General features: G+C 40.1%; 1 protein-coding gene across 2 annotated transcripts in view; it reads right to left on the bottom strand.

Moving 5' to 3' along the window:
• The window catches only part of LOC140479765 (potassium channel subfamily T member 2), a 723557-nt gene that overhangs the window by 305630 nt on the left and 394787 nt on the right, over positions 1-23140 (bottom strand). For both annotated transcript variants that reach the window (XM_072573900.1, XM_072573901.1), the window contains exons 17-20: positions 20008-20064; positions 19743-19892; positions 10173-10402; positions 6174-6390 (exon numbers count right to left, since the gene is read on the bottom strand). In XM_072573900.1, coding sequence (XP_072430001.1) covers positions 6174-6390; positions 10173-10402; positions 19743-19892; positions 20008-20064 — 654 coding nt within the window. The remainder of the gene's footprint in view (positions 1-6173; positions 6391-10172; positions 10403-19742; positions 19893-20007; positions 20065-23140) is intronic.

Below are 23140 nucleotides of genomic sequence, written 5' to 3'. Positions count from 1 at the left end.
AAGATGCTTTTGGTAGACTTCACAGTAAAAACATGTGGAATTTTTTTTGAGTATGGTTGTTTGAGTTAATTAATAATTTTTTTTTAATTGAGGATGTTAAGCCATTGGGAGGCTATAGATGACGTTTCGCAGGATGAAAACAGGGATTTGGAGTTCAGATATGCGGATTGAAGAAACTGAGATTGTTCTCTTTAAATCAAGAAAGGTTAAAGACAGACCTAGCAGAGGAGTTTAAATTAATGGGGGATAATGATGCAGCAAGTGGGGGAAAATGGTATCACCTGGGAAGTGGGTCAGTTACTCGCAGTGACAGCTTTGAAATAACTTGTAAAATAACTAGGAGGGAAAGGAGAAGATGTTCCTTCACACAGGGGGTTATGAAGATCTGGAGTGCACTGCTTGAAAGGCAGCAGAATCAATTTCCACAGTAACTGCTGAAAGGCAAGTGAATGCATACTGCAGGCTGACTAATACGCAGGGTTAGGGAATTGAATCAGAATGGCTTGAAAATGGCTAGTACTGATGCAATGACCTTCTTTGGTACTGTAAAGTTCTAGGATTCTAGTTCGTGGAATACAATCGAGGGACTTTGTCAGAGAAATAAAACGAGAAGAGTCAGATCACACAATAGGGAGACATCGATGCAGGCTTGCAAACTGTTTTGTTTGCCAGGAGGGCAACAAGGCATTCTGGGTAAATGGTAAGTGATGGGACCCAATTGCCCATCTCCTTAACCAATATGATTTTAGGGTTGAAAATGGAACCAGAACGTCAGAGAAGGCAAGAGGGAATTATAGTCAAACAAGCTACAAAAAGAGAAAACAATCAATAAAGAGGAAAAAGAGGAAACAGAAAGGGATGGTAAGTAAAAAGACATTTAAAACTTCAAAAAATCTCTGGAGTGACATGCAGAAAATAAAAACTTGCCATTAAAAAGCTCTGTACACAGTTAAGAACCATCATTAACTTTGTGCGGTTGGTTTAATAAGCAATGGATTTGAAAATGCAGAATTGACTTAAAAGTTCATTCGGAGATTGTTTTGCCAAGATTAACAGCAGAGTAATATACATTGTCCAACAATCTTAGTGAAGATTCACAATATGTCTTCCCATAAGTTGTTGGGCGACTCACACATTGATTACCTCATTCTTATTAAACTCAACATTATTTTGTTTGTAAAATCTAGGCCGTGATTAATACTGATGAAGGGAGGGTTCAATGTGAACTTAAGAGAGAAGGAAGTGTAAATTTTAAAATGTTGCTGGGACAAAAATGGCTCCATAAGTAATGATGCTCAAGAGGCTCAACACCATTCAGAACGAAGCAACCTGCCTGATTGGCACTACACTGACAAGTTTCCACTTCCTCCACCACTGCACACAGTAGCAGCAGTGTGTAACATCTACAAGGTACACCACAGAAATTCACCAAACCCGTGACCACTTTCCAAACCCATGACCACGTTCATCTAGAAAGACAAAGGCAACAAATATATAGGAATACCACCACCACCTTCAAGTTCCCCTCCAAGTCACTCACCATCCTGACTTGGAAATACATCGCCGTTCCTTCACTGTCACCGGGTCAAAATCCTGAAATTCCCTGCCTAAGTGCATTGTGGGTCAACCCATAGCAGGGGACTGCAGTGGTTCAAAAAGGCAGCGCACCACCACCTTCTCAAGGGCAAATAGGGACGGACAATAAATACTGACCAGCCAGCAACATCCACATCCCACAAATGAATACATTTTAAAAAAACATGAGTCAGCTGTTCATTTCCTTCTTGGCAATAAAGGATTAACTGTTACTCTCAAGTAAAACCAAAACTGCCCTTGTTGCTTCAAACATACAGACAGTTCTTTCCTTTGCTTCTGCATCAAAGGAGAAAATGGTTCACCGGGACGGTAAAGACACAGTCAAGTCACTAGTTGTGCGTGAAACAAGACTCCCTGAGAGGAAAAGCTTTCCTGACCAATGCTCCACAGCATGTCTGACACTTCAGCTAATGACTGTAACAGCTTTGATATCATTTATGATAATGTTATAAGCCTGAAACTGTTCTGAGTGAGATCACTACATGGACACATGAAGCTTTAATTTAACATTAGGAAACAAATTGTGATTCTAACCAAGATTTGTGTTTGCGTAAACCAGCAGTACGTTTGTCGAATTGAATGGAAAAAAAAACAGGGGACATAACTAATCTGAAGCAACATTTAATTTTCATCACTAAAGTATTATAGCGTTATTTGTTAATCATACTGCTCCCACCTCTACAAAGCAAAACATGTCCAATTCTGCTTGAAGATCCATACATTTACTTGCATATGTAACTGATTTTTGAAGTGTCTTTGATACTGGCAAACTGGTGATGCAGCAAAACACTCAGTCTTTGCTTCTACATAGGTCCAAAGCATGGAAGGACTGGAAATTCTCATGCAATAGATTGTTGTACATGTTCAAGAGAGCTCACCTGTAAGGACTCATGCTGTATGCACAATATGTGATTCTGTTGGCAGTTAGTCTGCAAGCTGCCCAAACAGAAATCAGCTGATTTGATGCAATGCCTGTTTCCAAACTTATGAAGTGCTTTATTGTGTGACTCATGGACTCAATCAATCTCTGACAAGTAGATCAATATGTCATCAAACCATTATCAATAATATGTCACAGTGGATATCAGTAGAAAACATGATGCTAATGGACCCAATTTCCGACCTGAGATGCCAGTTTAAGTCATTTGTGAAAGGCAAGGAAACAATCAGACAGGGTGCCAGATAGATGGCAAGGGAAGGTCAAAGACATACTGTCAGAATGTCCACTAAGTTCCCTCATTTAATTGGGACACAGCTTGTGTCCTAACAGAGGACAAAATGTTTAAATAGTGGTCAGTACCACAGTTTCTAGACTTGGGCGTGCAAGCCATTGAGCTTTGCTTGGCAATTGTGAATGAAGGTCTACACAGACTTAACATGTCAGAATTAACAGCTGAAGAGCTTAAGGTCCCCAAAAGCTATGCACCACATTACAAGCCCAATTCAGAATCAGATCAAATTTCCATAATCTTCATCTAGCATTTGTGGCACTTAGACAAAAGCCCTACAGAATCTAACGACTATTGACAATATGCAGAGAAATCTCATTTTGAGATTATGTGATCTTTCAAATGGAGAGTTAAGAGTCAGAATTGTTGGTTTGGTGACCACATCCACTGAGTGGGAGCTTTCTAGGAAGATTTGTTACGCGAGCTAATGACTTAGCATCGAAGATCTAGCAAAGGATAAATGGAAGTACCAAGTGATCCTCACAGGTTGTTGAAGCTTACAGCTCCTGAGTACAAATTCAATGGTTGACACAATCACTGGAACAAACAAACATTGTATGACAGGTGGAAGGTGTGAAATTTTGCATATGCCAAGGAAGTGCCCAGCTTTCAACCGATTTTTCACGGCATATTGTAGAAAAGGCAATCGATAGTGACACTGCATTAGAGTGGAGGTAGGTGCAACAGCAAAGAGTTGTGGACCGACCACAACAGAATGTGCACTAGAACTATCTCTAAGCTGCAATAAAGGACATCTGAGACCATGGTGTTGGCATATACATAAAAAGCAGTGAACACATCTCACACTGTTAATCTCCGTCATCACACCATCCAAAGTCTTTGCAAAGATCCAAGTGATCGGTCCTCAGAACATGAACTGGCTACCAATATATAGCTCCTGAAACTTCTAAAAGCTGTGAGAAAGCCAATAAAATGTCTGCAAGTCCGTGAGCAGGGTTAATGGTGCTGGAGTGCAAGTACAATCAATGGTCCTGAATGTCACAGAAGTCTGACATTGTAGACAGTGTTGGAGCAGCAAGTTCAGGTGTATGAGCACACTGTGACCTAGTTATCAGTTAAACATCAGAGACACAACACAAGCTGTAGCAGTCTATTCAAGCAACACTTGCATGGCTGAGTATAAGAGCAGGACTCTTCACATTCTTTTGAATGAGTTGAAATAAAATCTCAACTTTTTGCTCAGGGAAAGAAAACAGAAGTTCAATTAAAAAGTCTGAACTACTAGAACAGGACAAATCCAAAATTGAGAAAGCAATCTTCGATGAAGAAGTCTTTAGGGGACACCTTTACTCAGCTCACAAAGGTAAACAAAAGGCTGGAAGAGAAGAATGGAAGCTGGATGAATTATAGATACTTTCTAATCAACATGGACAGCAACTTTATGACATACCTCTAGAACAGGTGACACTTGCACCCAAGCTTCCTGACTCAGAGGTAAGGACACAACCACTATACCCTTCACTACCCACAGTATGACTTATATGCTGCATATAGTCAATACAATGAAAAGGTTTACAGGAAGATCTGTTGCAAATTGCATATAAGAAAGATGGTGTTCAGCCAGAGCAGTTACAGAAATCAAGAATCGAATTCAAAGCAATGCTGGAAAAAATTACAGAATGCCAAAATCAGGTGAAAACATACAGTATGCACATCGAGGGGCTGCAAATCACTCAAATGACAGTATTTTCTTAAATAATTCACAAAATCACAGAATGACTACCATGCAGGAGGAGGTTAGTCAGCCCCTCATGTCAGCACTGGCTCTCTGGATAAGTATTGTGACTCAATCTCAATCTCCTACATATTCCCCATAACCCGAAATATTGTTTCTATTTAAATAATCATCTAATGCCCTCTTGAATGCCTCAACTGAAGCTGTCTACACCACATTTCCAGCCAAATACAAGCAATGATATGAACAATCCAGCGAAGGAACTGGAGCAGGAGGTAGAGGAAACCGAAGAAGCAGTGATACAGCAAGTGGAAGGGGGTCAGACTGAAAAGGAAACAAAAACATAAAAGAATGTTGAAGAGACTGGGCACTTTTTATAGCAGGTTATGAAAGAGAAAACGTACTAGGCCAACAGAAGACTAAAACAACAACAGATTTGGGTGGCACGGTGGCACAGTGGTTAGCACTGCTGCCTCACAGCGGCAGAGACCGGGTTCAATTCCCGTCTCGGGCGACTGACTGTGTGGAGTTTGCACGTTCTCCCCGCGTCTGCGTGGGTTTCCTCCGGGTGCTCCGGTTTCCTCCCACAGTCCAAAGATGTGCAGGTCAGGCGAATTGGCCATGCTAAATTTCCCGTAGTGTTAGGTAAGGGGTAAATGTAGGGGTATGGGTGGGTTGCGCTTCGGCGGGTCAGTGTGGACGTGTTGGGCTGAAGGGCCTGTTTCCACACTGTAATCTAATCTAATTTAGAAGTCTCCAGGGTGTAAAGTCCAAAGTTTCAAAATCAGCTGGAAGCAGTTAAGGAATGAACCTGTGAATGCCAAAAAGATTTAAATTATTCTAAACAGCTTGAGGTATGAGATCAGTCAGTGCAGAACGAAATCTGGCTCTAGTACATGGCTGGGATGAGCAGGTTTAGTGACAGCAACTGCAGTCCAGGACAATAAGTACTTGACAATGCAAACAGGACTGATAGGCAATGTTACTGATGACTGTGGGAATCAAAAGGACCTCCAAAGTCACCTTCATGAGATCTGGAAAGATCTGCAAATTACACAAATGCTGTAAAAACTCAGAGGCTCACTTGCTGTTGTAAATTGTTACACCTTAACTTTGTAAAGGAGAGAGTTGATGTAGGTGTACTTTGCCTTTAAGAGAATTCACCCACAAGGACACTATGTATTGTATGTATTTAATTTTGCAACTGTTAGATAGTGGGTCTAAAAGCTGTAAAGTACAAACTGTACCGTTGTACAGAATCTGTATAGAAAGAAATCAAATGATTTGCTGTAATCTCTGCTTCAGAGATGAAAACATATTTGTTTTACTCTTTTAATTAAACTAACCCAAAGAATGACTCTGTGATGTGTGATTGATTATTTTTCTGTTTCCATTAACATGACAATAGAATAGTTAAATGAAAAACATAAAATAATCAGTGACAGAACCTTGATTTTTTTTTAACATCTGCAGTTTGCAAAAAGGGTCTTATCAGTTAACCACATGCTTATTCTTAATGGAAATGTCTTCAGGTAATAGTGGTCACCATTTCCTTTAAATGCATCTGTAGCCTCATGTAAAATAACTCTTAATTCTAAAATTCTCAAAGTAGTAAAACTATATTACATATTTCACAACTGTTGAAATCTTACTCTGGTGCTGATGATACTTCCTCATCAGAATGATTGGCTTCATCCTCCGAGTGGTCACTTAGAAGGTCACAGGCTTGGATTGATGAAACATCAGCTACTTCTAAAACAGGAGCAATGCTGGGCCTTCTGTTTTCTTTTGCTCCATCTGAAGGAAGCGTCAAGGTAGGACCAGCTGGAGGTCTACACCTTGTGTCTTGGAGGTCTATGGCTACTGTGCCTGAAAGCAACGAATGACATTAAAATAGTTGACAAATAAATTAATACTATCAATGCCTTTGCATGATACACAACGCTTGCAGTTGTCTTAAAACCAATCAGATTTGTCAAGTAACACATTGCTAAAAAGGAGGCAAGATTTTGCCAAAGTGGGGTACTTAAACTCTGTTCTAATAGTTGATAATACCATCGCAGATCTAGTTTTTAAATTATTTGGAAATGTAGATATTTTCTAATCAACTTATTCAGAGATGTAATTTCACAGCTCTGGAGCAGGTGGGATTCAAACCCAGGCTTCCTGGCTTAGAGGTAGTACACTACCACTATACCATAAGCACGCTACTGATAATAGTGCAGTGAATGCAACAAGACATCCAGAACCCTGATAAGGATTGGAATAACAATGTATTTCCTCAACCAATGAGTTAAAATGACTGTGAAGTAATCAAAGGAAGAGCTGAGAAAGAGAGTGAATTCATGACGGTAACTTAAAATATCAAACCAGGTATGGAATAAGAAATTGAGAGACAGAGACATTGCATTAAGAGAAAGTGAGAAAGAGAGAAAGAGGGGGGGGGGCAGGAGGAGAAAGAAAATTTGTAAGTAAGCACTCAAAAATATTTTGTTAAAGCACAATCTAAAAAAAAATGAGACTCCATCCAATTATCTAATTTCTGGACAAGACAGCACATTTACACCAATAATTGCTGGACTTTAATTGTCTTTTACATTTGCAAATGCAATTCATGTATAAATCCATGGCTCAACGGTTAGCACTGTTGCCTCACAGCACCAGGGACCCAGGTTTGATTCCAGTCTCGGGCGACTGTCTGTGTGGAGTTTGCACGTTCTCCCCATGTCTGCATGGGTTTGCTCCGGTTTCCTCCCACAGTCCAATGATGTTCAGGTTAGGTGGATTGGTCATACTAAATTGCCCCATAGTGTTCAGAGATGTGTAGGTTAGTGCAGTAGTCAGGGGTAAATATAGGGTGGGGGAATGAGTCTGGGTGGTTTACTCTTCGGAGACTTGTTGGGCCGAAAGGCCTGTTTCCACACTGTAGGGATTCTTTGATTCATGGAGAGGTTGTGTCAAATGCCATTTTTTTGCAAATCTAACTGCAGAAAGATGCAAAGCAGTCAGCAAGTTTTGGCAATTCACAGACTAACTTCTTCGTCACAAGTTTCTGGTTGATTGGTGCATTGATAATGACAGGCATCACTCCAATGCTGATTGTTTTCATCAAAATCGTTCTTCTGATGAGAAAATATGAATTATAGGACAGCAACACAAACCACTGTAATTTCATTTAGCTAAAGACAAAGGCGCTGTTCCAATTGTGCAAACCAATTATTTGATGCAACATTTAGAAGCATCTGCACAGATTTTCCAAGTGGATCTCCAATCTGGAATAAGGCAGGCCACTGTAATTAGCCCGACCTGACCATCAACACACTGATCCCAACAGGGATCAAACTAATAAATATTATTAAGTTGAGCTCCTGCTGTTATAAGGAAATTGCTTGCTGCAATCGAAAGGAATAGTTGAGATTTGTTGACATGGCATGATAAGAATTTTGATCTGACTGTTTTGAGTTGTGCTTCATCTGTGCATTACTATGATCTTCACCTAGTGCCAATTACCAGCGGGGAGCAGGTATTCCAGAGAAGGTTGCTGTGTACTCAGGCAAACTGCTTCGACCTATTAATGGCCATCACTGCAAATGTATTGTTCAAAAAATCTAACTTCAGTGATCAGGGTCAGGCAAGATAACCGATTGCAATTTTAGATTCATACTAGATACCAAGTATATGTGCCACTGAGATAAATTTCCACCTAGCACAGAGGTCCTGGATGCTTACTATAATAACGTCCTTATCACTCACAGGCTTCAAAGCACACATTGAAGTCTGACACTACATTCTATGGGCATAGTAATGTCTTGCATTGTTGGACTGGTAATCCTGAGAATTAAAGTTAAATGGTCCTATGGTAGTAGTTTGTTAATTCTTTTACAAAAACGGTCTGATAAAAAGCTGAGTGACAAGAACCTGACTGGTTCACTCCTCTCCCTTAGTGATGGAAACCTGCTAAGCCGACAGTCCCATCACAATCTGGTTGACCATTCAGTGCTCCCTGATGTGGCATAACTTAAAACACAATGACTGAGCCAAAACTGAACAGTGAAATGCCTTGAAAATAAGGACTAAACAGCATACGTTTTATTTACTAGCTGTTCTTTTCCATTCAAAATTAACTCTGGAGTTAAGATTTGTCTGGGCGAAAATCACGGCGTTTTAGTCTTATCAGAGATTGAAGCTGCCAGCTGTTTGTGGAAGGGGTACCCTCCACAAATACAGACTCCCGCCAGAAATACACGTTATTAGCTGCGATGCAAAGTTATGGCTTCTAATCCATACTTGCTCAGTTATGCTCAATTTATGAGACATTCATGAGCTGAAAATTGACATGTAATGTGTCTTTTTGATCCACTATTAATAATTGTCACTTATGTTTCAAATTTCTCATAGAATTATCTCCAGTAAATTTGTATATATTATGTCACAAATCCAATTTATATGTAAAACTATATGCATGCTCCTGGGATTAGAGAATGGCTATTTCATTTGACACTGATATTACATTTATATTAGACAGTAGCTTTGTTTTTGCAGACAGCAACAGTAACAAAGTACAGTCAGTTACCTTGCTACTTAGACTCAACCCCTGTGGTTGAGGTATCAACCCAGCCAACATGATAACTACACAGCAAACTCAATGGCACAGTTATAGCCAGTAGCTATCCTTCAACAGCCTGTAACTGCTTGTTGGAAATTGTAGCCTGGGAAATTCTCTTGTTGAGTGCCCATGATCTATAACTCGCAAGTTCCTACATTTCAATTGACACCTGGTGGACACCTGCTATGTTTATGCAGTTGTAAATCTAACAACAATGACAGAAAACAGTCTGCAAAGTCTTAGATATGTGTTTGGTCTAAAGCAAAATAACAGGGATTTTTGCTTGTTTAAATAAGCAATTGATTTGTATGTGCATTCTACCATCTCAGTATAACCAATTCAATTATGTAACTTTAATTAGACTGGAGATAGTAATGTCTGGAAGTCTACCATTCCTTGAGCATCAGCAGTCCTTCACAATTATAACCCGACGTGTCAGATTATGTATCAGAGAAGACAACAAAGGTAATTCCTGACGGTTCCAGCAGGGCTCACTGAACAGTAATCAGGAGAAGAAATCCCAGTTGTTTTTCAACTCCATTTCATGGTCCAGCAGTTGTAATATTGCAACTGCTGTCCTGCCACATAATTACCAATTTAGCAAAGATGTGGCATTAAGCCATGCCCTTCTAAGCTCTATGGTTTAATACCACACAATCAATGTTATTCATGGGGCAATTTACCCAGAAAAATCCCTTCTAATAGCCAATAGATTCACTTTTAATATGCTCTTAAGCAGTTTTGAAACCGTCATCTAGTGGCATGAAGGTAATGGATATACTCTAATAACTTAGAAATGAGGTCATTTTCAACTTATCTTTGTTCGTTCATTGATGGCAACATACAAGAGATCCCTAGTAAAGTAATCTCTTAAAGTTCAGTATATCTTGATTTCAATAATAGCAGAGATCAGTTCATTGAGCACAAACCATCAATCAAACTTTTTTGATTTGGTGACTTAGCTACTTTCTTTATTACCAAGCTAAACCAGCAAGGGAGCTCAGAAGTTACATTGATAATGATCACAACTGACTGCTATGCTTACCCATACTAGCAATGATGCTGTGAACAGGTAATCTGGAAGCTCCGTGATATATAGTATTTGATATACTATTTATGCTTTGTTCATTTTGCTTTATAAAAGCTGAGTTTTCTTCCTTGGTAATGTTGATATAAAAACAGATGTCTGTGGAACTCATGATGTACCGCGGACCTGGATTAAGTAAAATATTTTTGTTTTCTTCCCTCTTCACGCCGATCAGACAGGCTCCATACCTAAAGAAAATCATAAAGGGAAATTCAACACCATCATAGGATTTATGCCTATAGATTTAACTTCCTATACATGCAATCCCGTTGTCCTGCTCATATTTGAAATGATTCCTTTCAAAGAATTGAAGCAATCAACCTCAAGATTAAAGTTATATTCAACTCATATCTGTTAAACAAACAGCATGACTAAAAGATTCTAAGTTTGCTCATGGAATAAAAGTGATCGTAGCAAATTGGATACAAAACTGACTCACTGATAGGAAACAAGAATGTCATGGTCAATGCGTATTTTTTGAGATGGAAGAACATTTGTAATGGAGTTCCCTCGGAGTTGGTACTTGGACCTTTACTCTTTCTAAAATATGTTAATGAGCTAGATCTGGTTTGCAGGAGCAATCATAAAATTCTCCAATGACATGAAACTTGGAAACACTGTTGTCTGTGGAGAAGACAGTGTAGAACTTCCAAACGACATTTTGTGGAGCAGGTGGCTAGGTGACAGATGAAGCTCAATGCAGAGAAGTGACGGATGATTTGATTTACTGCAGATACATGTACCTAAGTACAGTGAAAAGTTTTGCGAGCAGATCATAGCAAACAAGGATGTACAGATCATTGGGTGCTCAGACAGAGCGAGGCACACAGGTTACAACTGCACAGGAGGCGTTCAAACCAAGATCAAGATTAGCAAGTTAGAGAGTCCATTCATCAGCAGGAAAGAAGCTGTTCTTGATGCGTGTATTCAAGCTTGTTGGTACAAGATGGATTAAGTACGATAGTGAGGAATGACCATGGATCAGAGGATGTAGAATCCATATGGGGGTGGAGATAAGAAATAAAAAGTTGAACACTGGCAGGAGTAGCTCATGTGCCCTCTAACAATAACAGAATACATCAGGAGTTAATGTGAGCATGTATCAAAAGCAGTACATTAATCATGGGTGACTTTAATCTTCAGCCAGATTGGAAAAACCAGATTGGCAGAGGTAGCCAGGAGGAAGCATTCACAGAGTATATTTGGGACAGTTGCCCTGTGGATCCAAACAACAACCAAGCTGTTTCAGATCTGGTGATGTGTAATGAGACCGATTTAATAAATGATGTTTGAGTAAAAGATCCCCTAGGAAACAGTGATGATAACATGGTAGAATTTAGTATTCCGTTTGAGAGGGAGGAACTTGGGTCAGAAGTAACTGAGCTAAGTTTCTATAAGGGCAATTACGATGGTATGAGGGCAAAGCCAGCTGGAGTGGACCGGGAAAGGAGTTTAGTAGCAAAGACTACTGAGGAAAAATAGTTCACAGCTCATAGCAAAATATATTTCAGTGAGGAAAAAGGACATAAGTTAACCATGGCTAACCAGACATGTATCAAATTAAATAAAAAATGAATTGTTGGCCAGGGGCTGCTCACACATAAAAACAGCAATTTGTGAACTGAAGTTACCTGAGCCCCAGCCACTGGCTTGGGCTGGCCTGAACTGGTTCAACTCTGAGGGGTGACATAAAGTGCCTGTCCTTACTTGGAGGAAATACAATGAGGCAATCCTAACCATGTCCTTGAAGTGAGCCTACAGTGGAAAGACACCAGCTCATCAGATGCAGAAGAGCCAACTAGAACATGGCACCACAGTGTGGGAAGATGAGGAAAAAGGATAAAAATGAAGGATTTCAGCGTGCCAGCAGTGAAGACTCTGGACAGCAACTTTCACGAAGTTGTGGACCCCATGCTTGGAAGTAGAGAGATAACCCTGACACCAGGAAGAAATCGTCCAGCCAGCGGGGACTTCTATTCTAATCACTGTGGGACTCCACTGGTTAGAGGTTGACACCCTGAAAAAGTAGCTCCCCCCCACACACACACACAACGCTCCAGTTATTCCTAACTCCCTGTCTTCTACTAGTTAACCAATCCTCTATCCATGCTGATAGCCTTTATTTTTGTTGTCTGTTCAGTGAATGTCTTTGGAAAACTAGTGCGTGCGCTCTCGAACTTTAGCCTTGTATGAATTACATGCCTGCTGTTAGCCTTTTCTTAACCAAATGGGGTGAATTGTATGTCTGTTTTAACCAAACAAATAAAGTTAGTGGCGAGTTGATACAAATTTGACTCTTGTCCTCTTTGTGCCATGTCAATAAATGTTGTCGACATTGGTAACCGGGCAACAAAATACATTTTGAGAAAGATTAATGGTTCAGCAGAGGATTGGGAAAGATTTAAAAACCAACAAGAGACAAAAAAAAGGTGAAGATAAAATTTGAGGGTAAACTAATATCAAGATTCTTTGAATAAAGAATATTGAGAAAGGCCAAAGTGAACAAACATCCCTTGAAAATAAGCCTGGGGAAATAATAATGGAGAACTAAGAAATAATGGAGGACTGGAATCAATATTTTGCATCAGTCTTCACAGTACAAGATACTAATAGCATTCCAAAATTACAAAATAATCTAGGTGCAAAAGAGCATAGGAAATAAATGCAATAACTATCATTGAGAAAAGGTGCTAGGGAAGCTAATTGGGCTAAAGACCGACAACTCCCCAGGACCTGATGGGATGCATCCTAGGATATCATAGGAAATAGCAACAGAGATAATAGATGCACGGGTAGTAATCTTCAGATTCTGGTAAAATCCCAAAGGATTGGAAAACGGAAAATGCAACACTTTCATTTAAAAAGGTAAGGACAGGGTAGATCAGTTAGATTAATGTCTAGTATCAGGAAATGTTAGAATCTAGTATAAAGGACATAATAGCAGAGCATTTAGAAGTATATGATATGATCAAGCAGAGTCAACATGGCTCTATGAAGGGGAAATCAAGCCTGTCAAATTCACCAGAATTCTTTGAGGTGGTAACAAGCAGGTTAGATAAAGGAGAAGCAATGAATGTAATATATTTTGATTTTCAGAAGGCGCTTGATAAGATACCATACATTAGGCTATTTAATAGGCAAAGAATCCAAGAGCTCAAAGTGTTGGAAGTAGTATATTAGCATGGATAGAGGACTGGTTAACTAATAAAAGACAGGGAGTTAGGAATAAATGGGGGGGGCATGCTTTTTCAGGGTTGCAACCTCTAACCAGTGGAGTGTCACAGTGATCAGGGTTGGGGCCACAATTATTTACAATATATATTAATGACTTGGATTACAGAAGTGAATGTACTCATAGCCAAGTTTGTGGATGGCACAAAAATAGGTGAAAAGGCAATTGCTGAGATGAAACAAAGTCAGCAGAGAGATATAGACAGATTAAGCACATAGGTAAAGACTTGGCAGATGGAGCGTAATGTGATAAAATGTAAGGTAATGCACTTTGACATGAAGAATAGAGGAGGTGAATATTATTTAACTGGAGAAAGACTGTACAAATCTAAGTACCTCGGTACAGAATTTTGGTACAAGGGAAATAGACTATACAAGTCAGGCAATCTTGGTAAAACTATAGAGCGCATTGGTCAGACCACAGCTAGAAACTGTGAGCATTTTGGGCCACTTATCTAAAAGATATACTGGCATTGGAGGTAACCTAGACAAGGTTTGCTAAGTTGATGGAACTTACTGACTGTCTTCTGAATTTTATGCTGCCAGAGGGCTGTTGAGGCTGGGTTGTTAACTGTATTTAAGACTGAGATTGACAGTAAGGGAATCGAAGGTCGTGTGGAAAAGGCAGGGAAGTTGAGTTGAAGGTTATCAGCCATAATCTCATTAAGAGGTAGAACAGACCTAATGGGCTAAATGGCCTACTTCTGCTCTTATGTTTTATGGTCTTATGGTACATTGGCTGGGAAGAACATGGACAGACAATATAAAATAAGGGGGATAATTCTAACAGGATGTGCAGCAACAGAGGCATCTGGGTGTATATGTGCACAGATCATTTAAGGTAGAAGAGCCATCGTAAAGAATAGTGGATAGAGCATACAGTATCTTGGACTTTATTAATAAGGGTATAGAGCACAACAGCAAGGGAGTGATGCTGAACCTGTACAAGTCACTGGTTAGACCTCAGCTCGGGCATTGTGTACAGTTCTGGCACCACATTATAGGAAGGTGTGAATGCATTCAAAAGACAACAGAAGGGATGTGCAAGATGATTGTGGATTGTGAAACTTCAGATAACAGGACAGATTGAGGGATTAGGACTGTTAGCCTTGATGAAAAAGAGGCCAACAAGCAATCTGACCAATTTTCAGAGGGGGGTGCATGAGTAGATGGTGAGAAATATTTCTCATTGTAAAAGGATCAACAAATTTAAATTCATTTACAGAAGAAACTAATGTTAGTTGAGAAAAGAAAACTTATTCACACGAGTGATTTGGGTCTGGAATGCGCTACCTGGAAGTGTGGTAGAGGTAGGTTCAATTTAGTTATTCAAGGTGGCATTAGATGATCTTTTAAACCTAAATAATGTGCAAGGATATGAGGACAAGGCAGGAGAGGGCCACAAAGCCATGGTGCTCATTTGGAAAGCCTGTGCAAACATGATCAGCCGAATAGCCTCCTTCTGTACCATAAACCATAAGACCATAAGACATAGGAGTGGAAGTAAGGCCATTCGGCCCATCGAGTCCACTCCGCCATTCAATCATGGCTGATGCGCATTTCAGCTCCACTTACCAGCATTCTCCCCGTAGCCCTTAATTCCTCTAGACAACAAGAACCTATCAATCTCGGCCTTGAAGACATTTAGCGTCCCGGCTTCCACTGCACTCCGTGGCAATGAATTCCACAGGCCCACCACTCTCTGGCTGAAGAAATGTCTCCGCATTTCTGTTCTGAAATGACCCCCTCTAATTCTAAGGCTGTGTCCACGGGTCCTAGTCTCCTCGCCTAACAGAAACAATTTCCTAGCATCCACCTTTTCAAAGCCATGTATTATTTTGTACGTCTCTATTAGATCTCCCCTTAATCTTCTGAACTCCAACGAATACAATCCCAGTATCCTCAGCCGTTCCTCATATGCTAGACCTGTCATTCCAGGGATCATCCGTGTGAATCTCCGCTGGACACGTTCCAGTGCCAGTATGTCCTTCCTGAGGTGTGGGGACCAAAACTGGACACAGTACTCCAAATGGGGCCTAACCAGAGCTTTATAAAGTCTTAGTAGTACATCTCTGCTTTTATATTCCAACCCTCTTGAGATAAGAGATAACATTGCATTCGCTTTCTTAATCACAGACTCAACCTGCATGTTTACCTTTAGAGAATCCTCGACTAGCACTCCCAGATCCCTTTGTGCTTTGGCTTTATTAATTTTCTCACCATTTAGAAAGTAGTCCATGCTTTTATTCTTTTTGCCAAAGTGCAAGACCTCGCACTTGCTCACGTTAAATTCCATCAGCCATTTCCTGGACCACTCTCCCAACCTGTCTAGATCCTTCTGTAGCCTCCCCACTTCCTCAGTACTACCTGTCTGTCCACCTAACTTCGTATCATCGGCAAACTTCGCTAGAATGCCCCCGGTTCCCTCATCCAAATCATTAATATATAATGCGAACAGCTGTGGTCCCAGCACCGAACCCTGCGGGACACCGCTCGTCACCGGCTGCCATTCTGAAAAAGAACCTTTTATCCCAACTCTCTGCCTTCTGTTAGACAGCCAATCCTCAATCCATCCCAGCAGCTCACCTCGAACACCATGGGCCCTCACCTTGCTCAGCAGCCTCCCGTGTGGCACCTTATCAAAGGCCTTTTGAAAGTCTAGATAGACCACATCCACTGGGTTTCCCTGGTCTAACCTACTTGTTACCTCTTCAAAAAATTCCAACAGGTTTGTCAGGCATGACCTCCCTTTACTAAATCCATGTTGACTTGTTCTAATCAGACTCTGCTCTTCCAAGAATTTAGAAACCTCATCCTTAATGATGGATTCTAGAATTTTACCAACAACCGAGGTTAAGCTGATTGGCCTATAATTTTCCATCTTTTGCCTTGATCCTTTCTTGAACAAGGGGGTTACTACAGCCATCTTCCAATCATCCGGGACCTTTCCTGACTCCAGTGACTCTTGAAAGATCTCAACCAATGCCTCTGCTATTTCCTCAGCAACCTCTCTCAGAACTCTAGGGTGTATCCCATCGGGGCCAGGAGATTTATCAATTTTAAGACTTTTTAACTTTTCTAGCACTATCTCTTTCGTAATGGCAACCATACTCAACTCAGCCCCGTGACACCCTTTAATTTTTGGGATATTACTCATGTCTTCCACTGTGAAAACTGACGCAAAGTACTTGTTAAGTTCTCCTGCTATTTCCTTATCTCCCGTCACTGGGCTCCCTGCATCAGTTTGAAGTGGCCCAATGTCTACTTTTGCCTGTCGTTTGTTTCTTATGTACTGAAAGAAACTTTTACTATTATTTCTAATATTACTGGCTAGCCTACCTTCATATTTGATCCTCTCATTTCTTATTACACTCTTTGTTATCCTCTGTTTGCTTTTGTATCCTTCCCAATCTTCTGATTTCCCACTGTTCTTAGCCACTTTATAGGATCTCTCTGTTTCTTTAATACATTTCCTGACTTCCTTTGTCAGCCAAGGTTGTCTAATCCCTCCCCGGTTAATCTTTCTTTTCTTGGGAATGAACCTCTGTACAGTGTCCTCAATTATACCTACAAATTCCTGCCATTTTTGCTCTACTGTCTTCCCGGTTAGCCTCTGCTTCCAGTCTATTTTAGTCAGTTCCTCTCTCATGCCTTCATAATTACCTTTATTCAACTGTAACACCATTACATCAGATTTTGCCTTCTCCCTTTCAAACTCCAGACTGAACTCTACCATATTATGGTCGCTACTTCCTAAGGGTTCCCTTACTTTAAGATCTTTTATAGAGTCTGGTTCATTGCAAAGCACTAGGTCCAGAATAGCCTGCTCTCTTGTGGGCTCCATGACAAGCTGTTCCAAAAAGCCATCCTGTAAGCATTCCATGAATTCCCTTTCTTTAGATCCACTAGCAACATTATTTACCCAGTCCACCTGCATATTGAAGTCTCCCATGATCAATGTAACCTTGCCTTTCTGACATGCCTTCTCTATTTCCCGGTACATGTTGCGTCCCTGGTCCTGACCACTGTTAGGAGGTCTGTACACAACTCCAATTATGTTTTTTTTGCCTTTGTGGTTCCTCAATTCCACCCACACAGACTCCACATCATCCGATGCTATGTCATTCAATACCATAGATTTAATTTTGTTCTTAACTAACAAGGCAACCCCACCCCCTCTGCCCACCTCTCTGTCTTTTCGATAAGTTGAAAAACCATGGAGGTTTAACTGCCAGTCCTGATCCCCCTGTAACCAAGTCTCTGTGATGCCTACTACATCATAATCATTCACTATTATCTGTGCCATTAGTTCATCGGCTTTGTTATGAATGCTACGCGCATTCAGGTAAAGTGCCTTAATGCTAACTTCCTTATCATTAGAGATGTTGGAAGTCATATGTCCTAATTTATCCTTGCTTTTTTCTGCATTCTCAGTCTGCCTCAATTTTAAATCCGCCTGGAAACATGCTATCCTGCTGCTTATCTTTCCATTTACCTCCATACTCCCTGTCGCTTTCACTTTCCCTTCCCCCCCCCAACTCAGAAGTTTAAAGTCCTACTGACCACCCTATTTATCCTCTTCGCTAGAACATTGGTACCTGATCGGTTCAGGTGGAGACCGTCCCAATGGTACAGATCCCCCCTGTTCCAAAACTGATGCCAATGCCCCATGAAGTGGAATCCCTCTTTCCCACACCAATCCCTTAGCCACGTGTTTACTTGCCTAATTTTCTTGTCCCTATGCCAATTGGCACGTGGCTTGGGCAGTAATCCGGAGATTATGACCCTTGAGGACCTGTGCTTCAATTGCCTGCCTAGTGCTTCGTAATGCCCAAACAGGTCCTCCACCCTAGTCTTGCCTATGTGATTCGGAGACAAAATCCCTGTCTGCTCTGGTTAGATTGCACGAAGCTTTGAGAATGTGATGCTTGAGATAATGTTTTGTAATTAGATTCAATGTGTTTCTTAAAGGAAAGTGTCCATTAATTTGGCAGGTAAAGGAAAATTGTTTCGTATGCAATGAAATTTCACAGGGAATTCTGAACAAGGGAATATTCTTACACGTGTAGATGGAATGGATAAGTGAAAACTTTATGTAAAGCTGAGTACAAAACATACAGTTCAGAAAAGAAGTGAAATAGAATTCTATGTGTCTTCTTAAAATACTTTGAGTGATGAAACTAATGGTACACTCATGGAGCGAGACGCATTAACTATATACATGGCTGGCAGCTTTGTATTCCATTGCTTTCTTAGCTGCTTATAAAGACAAGCAAATGGTTGCAGTTATGAAATTTATGCCCAATGTCCTCTCCAACATTTATTCCTCAATCAACAGCACAGAAACAGACTGTCTGGCAATTAATAGATTCTGTTTCTGGGTTCGAACTCCTACAGCAGAAAATTCTTCAAGACATGAAAAATAATGTATAAATTCGAGCATTTTCCTCATCCCCTCTTCCTTATTTTACCTATAATTTTGTAATTCCTGGTAGTCTCATCAAAGGTCATGGGATTTTATTTAAGATGTGGCGAATATATGTTGCTGTACTGAGGGAATAATTTGATCAGTGCCTCGACCTGCAGCACAATTTTCTTGTTGGTGACTATGTTTGAGAGGAGGTTTGGGAATACGTCTCTAGACTGAACTTTACACTTGGATATTTATAAAGAGCGGGAACCTACAATATAGCTTTCTCTGAAAATAATCAACAGGAAATTACATGAAGTTAATTGGCACTCAACAATAAGAGCAATTAGCTGGTACATCTATTCAGCAGTCTGATGTACTTCTAATAATTTCACTCTACAACCAGATAAATTAAAAGCTTGATGGAAATCTGTATCCTACTTAGAATTAAAATTTGAATAAATTATCTACAATGATTATTCTACATTAACATGATGGTTCTGAAAACACTTTGGGAGAGGTTGTTAAAAATTAGCAAAATCATTATAAATGTGTACATTTATAAGTTGCCAGTTTAACAATAGTTAGTGAGAATTTCACAGACTGTTTCTTCGCCACAAACACTTTTAGTGGCTGCAAGATTACTGTAATAACCATAATTTCAAAAATGCACATAGGAATAAATCTTGTTAAATGTGGTTTGAAAGCCTTAAAGATTATTAAAGCTGGATTATGTTTATCTAATTAAAAACAATCATCAACATTTGATAAATGCCATTAGCAGACAAGTTAAAATACTGGAATTCTGCATCAGTGCTAATTGCAATTCTAAACAGGGAAACAAACAATGCACTATTCATTATGAGGAAAGTAGTGAAAGTTCTCACTTTTTGTGTGCATGGAAGGAAGTGTAAGTAAAGCTCTTCCCTTCAAACTCTGTGAAGAATGTGCTCTCTTCCATCTTAATGTGATAGACTTCATTGCCTGAACACTTGCCATAAACCTTTTGCCACTGTTCATGGGATTGGTGGCCATCCCTGAAAAATGCAGCAGCAGAAAAGTATCTGAGAATAGTTATTACGATACACAGCAAATGTAAAGCATTAGCAGTTTGCAAGCACATTATTGCAGATGCATATATTTGCACTTCACCTGGTTTGAGTCTGCCTAGTTCCAGTTAGTTGTCTAAATGCCTCCCATGGTGCCGATCTGAAAAGAAATATAATTAGTCCATTATTTAAATCCTGATACTTGTTCATCTAAATTACAGTAAAGTCTCATCATTTGTCTGTTACCATTCACAAATGTGCTTAGCTGCACACAACATGATGGATGGCATTTCATGGATCCGATGTTTATTGTTTTCAGAAGAAAATAGAAAACTCTGGAAAATCCAATTAAAAGATATCTGGAATTAAAAGCTAGTCCAACGCCAACCATGTAACCACACTGTCAATTGTCTAATCTAATTCATTAATGTCCTATAATCTGCCGCCTTTACCGGATCTGAACTATAACTGATTCCAGATCCTCAGCTATGTGGTTGACTCTTAACGGCCCTCTGAAATGGCCTAAGAAGGCATTTAGTTAAAGGGTAATTATGGTCGGCATTAAATGCTGGCCTAGTCAATGCCACCAACATACTGTGAACAACTTAAAGGAAAGTCAGGGGCAGTAGGTGAGGAAAGTCTTTCTACGTTAGGGAAGGTGGCAGAAGGATGGGAGAAGGAAGGAAGGAAGAGGATATACTATTTCTTGAGGAGACTGCAAAGTGGATGGGCAAAGCGCACTCCTTACCACCTTCCTTCCTTCAGTTTATAAAGGGCTGCCCACCAACACCAACTGCATTCTGCTGTGGACAAGGTAATATTGGGGTCAACTGAGCTTTTCACAAATAGTGGGCAGGCCGATGATTCAGTCTCCGTATTAAGGGGGTGAGCTCAAGGTGAAAACAGACCCAGCAGGGACATGTAATGGCCAGTACTGTCTCTTTTTAGTTACTTATTCCCAAACTACCCAGTTATTTCCTACTGTTATTTGCCGTTCCCAGTTACAAGTCTACATTATATCCATATATTCTATGTGAAATGTGCTCTATTTTCCCAACATACTTTGTTTCATTTGCTTGGTAGTATCCAGCTACTTTCTTAAGCTAGCCACCAATCCCTTTAACTCTGTATCTCTCTATTGGGACATTGCATTTTACAGCACCTTTATGTCCTTGGGAAAATTCAAAGCATTTCATGTGTTCCAGTTAGCAATTCAATACAGACCACTGCACTGGATCCCCCACTACCTCTTTTCAACTGCTTCAGTGTCTCTAAATTTAGAGTGACCACATTAAAGAACATGTTTTCCAAACACCTTTCCTAGTATGCAGTTTGTGGTTGTGGCCATCAGCATTTTGAACCCAGCATTCCCCTGCTTGGGCAACACAAACGTCTACCATTTTATGCTTGTGCTAATCCTATATCAAATGTGTGTTAGTTGTATTCAGGCAGAGAATAACATCTGTGGACTCTCTGTGTCCATATATACAAGGACAAATGAAAAGCAGAATCATTGTTTGGATGTGCAAAATACGCTATGTGCAATGCTGTAAGTAAAAGCTTTGAATGTACAACGACTTTACTTCTTACTCTATTCTTCATTGCATGGCTAACTAAGTTCAACTACAGGATAATTTATAATGCAGGATTTTTGACAAATATATTGCAGGGACGTCACTGGCTTAGGTTTCAATATTGTCATTAACATGCACCCAATATCTATTCCACTGTAAACTGAATTCATTTGAACTATTTACCTATATTCTATGTGCCTGCCTTAATGTGAATCTCCGAGCTAAAGCAAACATTCTCTCAGGAAAACAAAAATCAATCTTTGATTTCCTGAACTTGAGCTCAGAAAAGTTGTTGTTAGCACAACCTTATTCCATAGCAATAAGAATTTAGGTATCTCCCAATTTCAATTTCATAATCAGTACAATTTTATTGATTTATGCCATGTGGTAGTTAATTTACTTTCCATTCATCTATTATTCAGACCAAATACATCATAATTGATTCTCTGCAGATATATGTGGGCTTTTAGCTCATCAAAACAAAATTGCACTTAGTGCCTTTCCCAACCTCAGGACATCTTGAAGTGCTTGATAATCAATTAAGTAATTTTAAAAGGTTGTCTCTGTTGTAATGTAAAAAAAAACAGCAATCAATTTGTGCATAGCAAGGTTCCAAAAATAACAAAAAGCCAGATGATCCAATTTAAACATTGACTGAGAAATGAATTTTAGTCAGACCAACTGCAGAATACCTTTTACTCTGCTCATTTATAAACTTCTGCATTTGTTGTCAGCTGTAGCTCAATTAGTAGCGCTGTCACCTCAGTTTCAAAGTGTTGTGTGTTAGGTCCCACTGTGGGACTGGAGCAGAAGATTCAAGCTTTGACCACTCTGCAGTCTTATCCAGTGGTAGTGCTTACACTGTCAGAAGAGGAGCCATCTTTCAGGCACTATATCAAAGAAGACCAGCAGTGTCCTCTCTAACAATTACCACTCAATTAAAGGAACAGATATAATTAATCTTGTCATTAGCACATTGTTGTTTCTGGGAGCTTGCTGTGTGCAAACCAGCTGCCACATTCCCTCCATTTCAACACTGGCTACATTTATATAGACACAGAAACATAGAAGATAGGAGCAGGACGAGGCCAAGCTTGCTCCACCATTAGCATGATCACGAGTGATCATCGAGCTCAACACCCCAATCCCACTCTTCCCCACCCTGTATCACTTGATCCCTTCCGCCATCTCCTTCTTGGAAACAGAGTATTTTGGCATCAACGTCTTTCTGTGGTAGTGAATTCCACAGGCTCACCACTCTCTGCGTGAAGAAACTTTTCCTCATCTCAGCCCTAAAAGGTTTACACCCTATCCTTAAACTGTGACCCCAGGTTTGGACTCCCCACCATTAGGAAGCATCCTTCCTGCCTCTGACCTGTCTAGTCCTGTTAGAACTTTATAGGTTTTTCGGAGGTTTCCCGTCATGTTTCTAAACTCTAGTGAATACAATCCTAAACAACTCAATCTCTCAGCGTACACCAGTCCTGCCATCCCAGAAATCAATTTGGTAAACCTTTGCTCTGTAGCAAGCACATTCCTGGACCACACTGCACACAATATTCCAGGTGTGACCTCACCAATGCCCTGTATAATTGCAGCAAGTCATCCTTGCTCCTGCACTCAAATCCTCTTACTATGAAGGTTGATTTCTTTACTGTCTGC

Source organism: Chiloscyllium punctatum, chromosome 7, assembly GCF_047496795.1.
Source record: "Chiloscyllium punctatum isolate Juve2018m chromosome 7, sChiPun1.3, whole genome shotgun sequence".
Classification (NCBI taxonomy): domain Eukaryota; kingdom Metazoa; phylum Chordata; class Chondrichthyes; order Orectolobiformes; family Hemiscylliidae; genus Chiloscyllium; species Chiloscyllium punctatum.
Note: the sequence above shows the minus strand (reverse complement) of the source record. Positions and strands in the feature narration are given on the sequence as shown.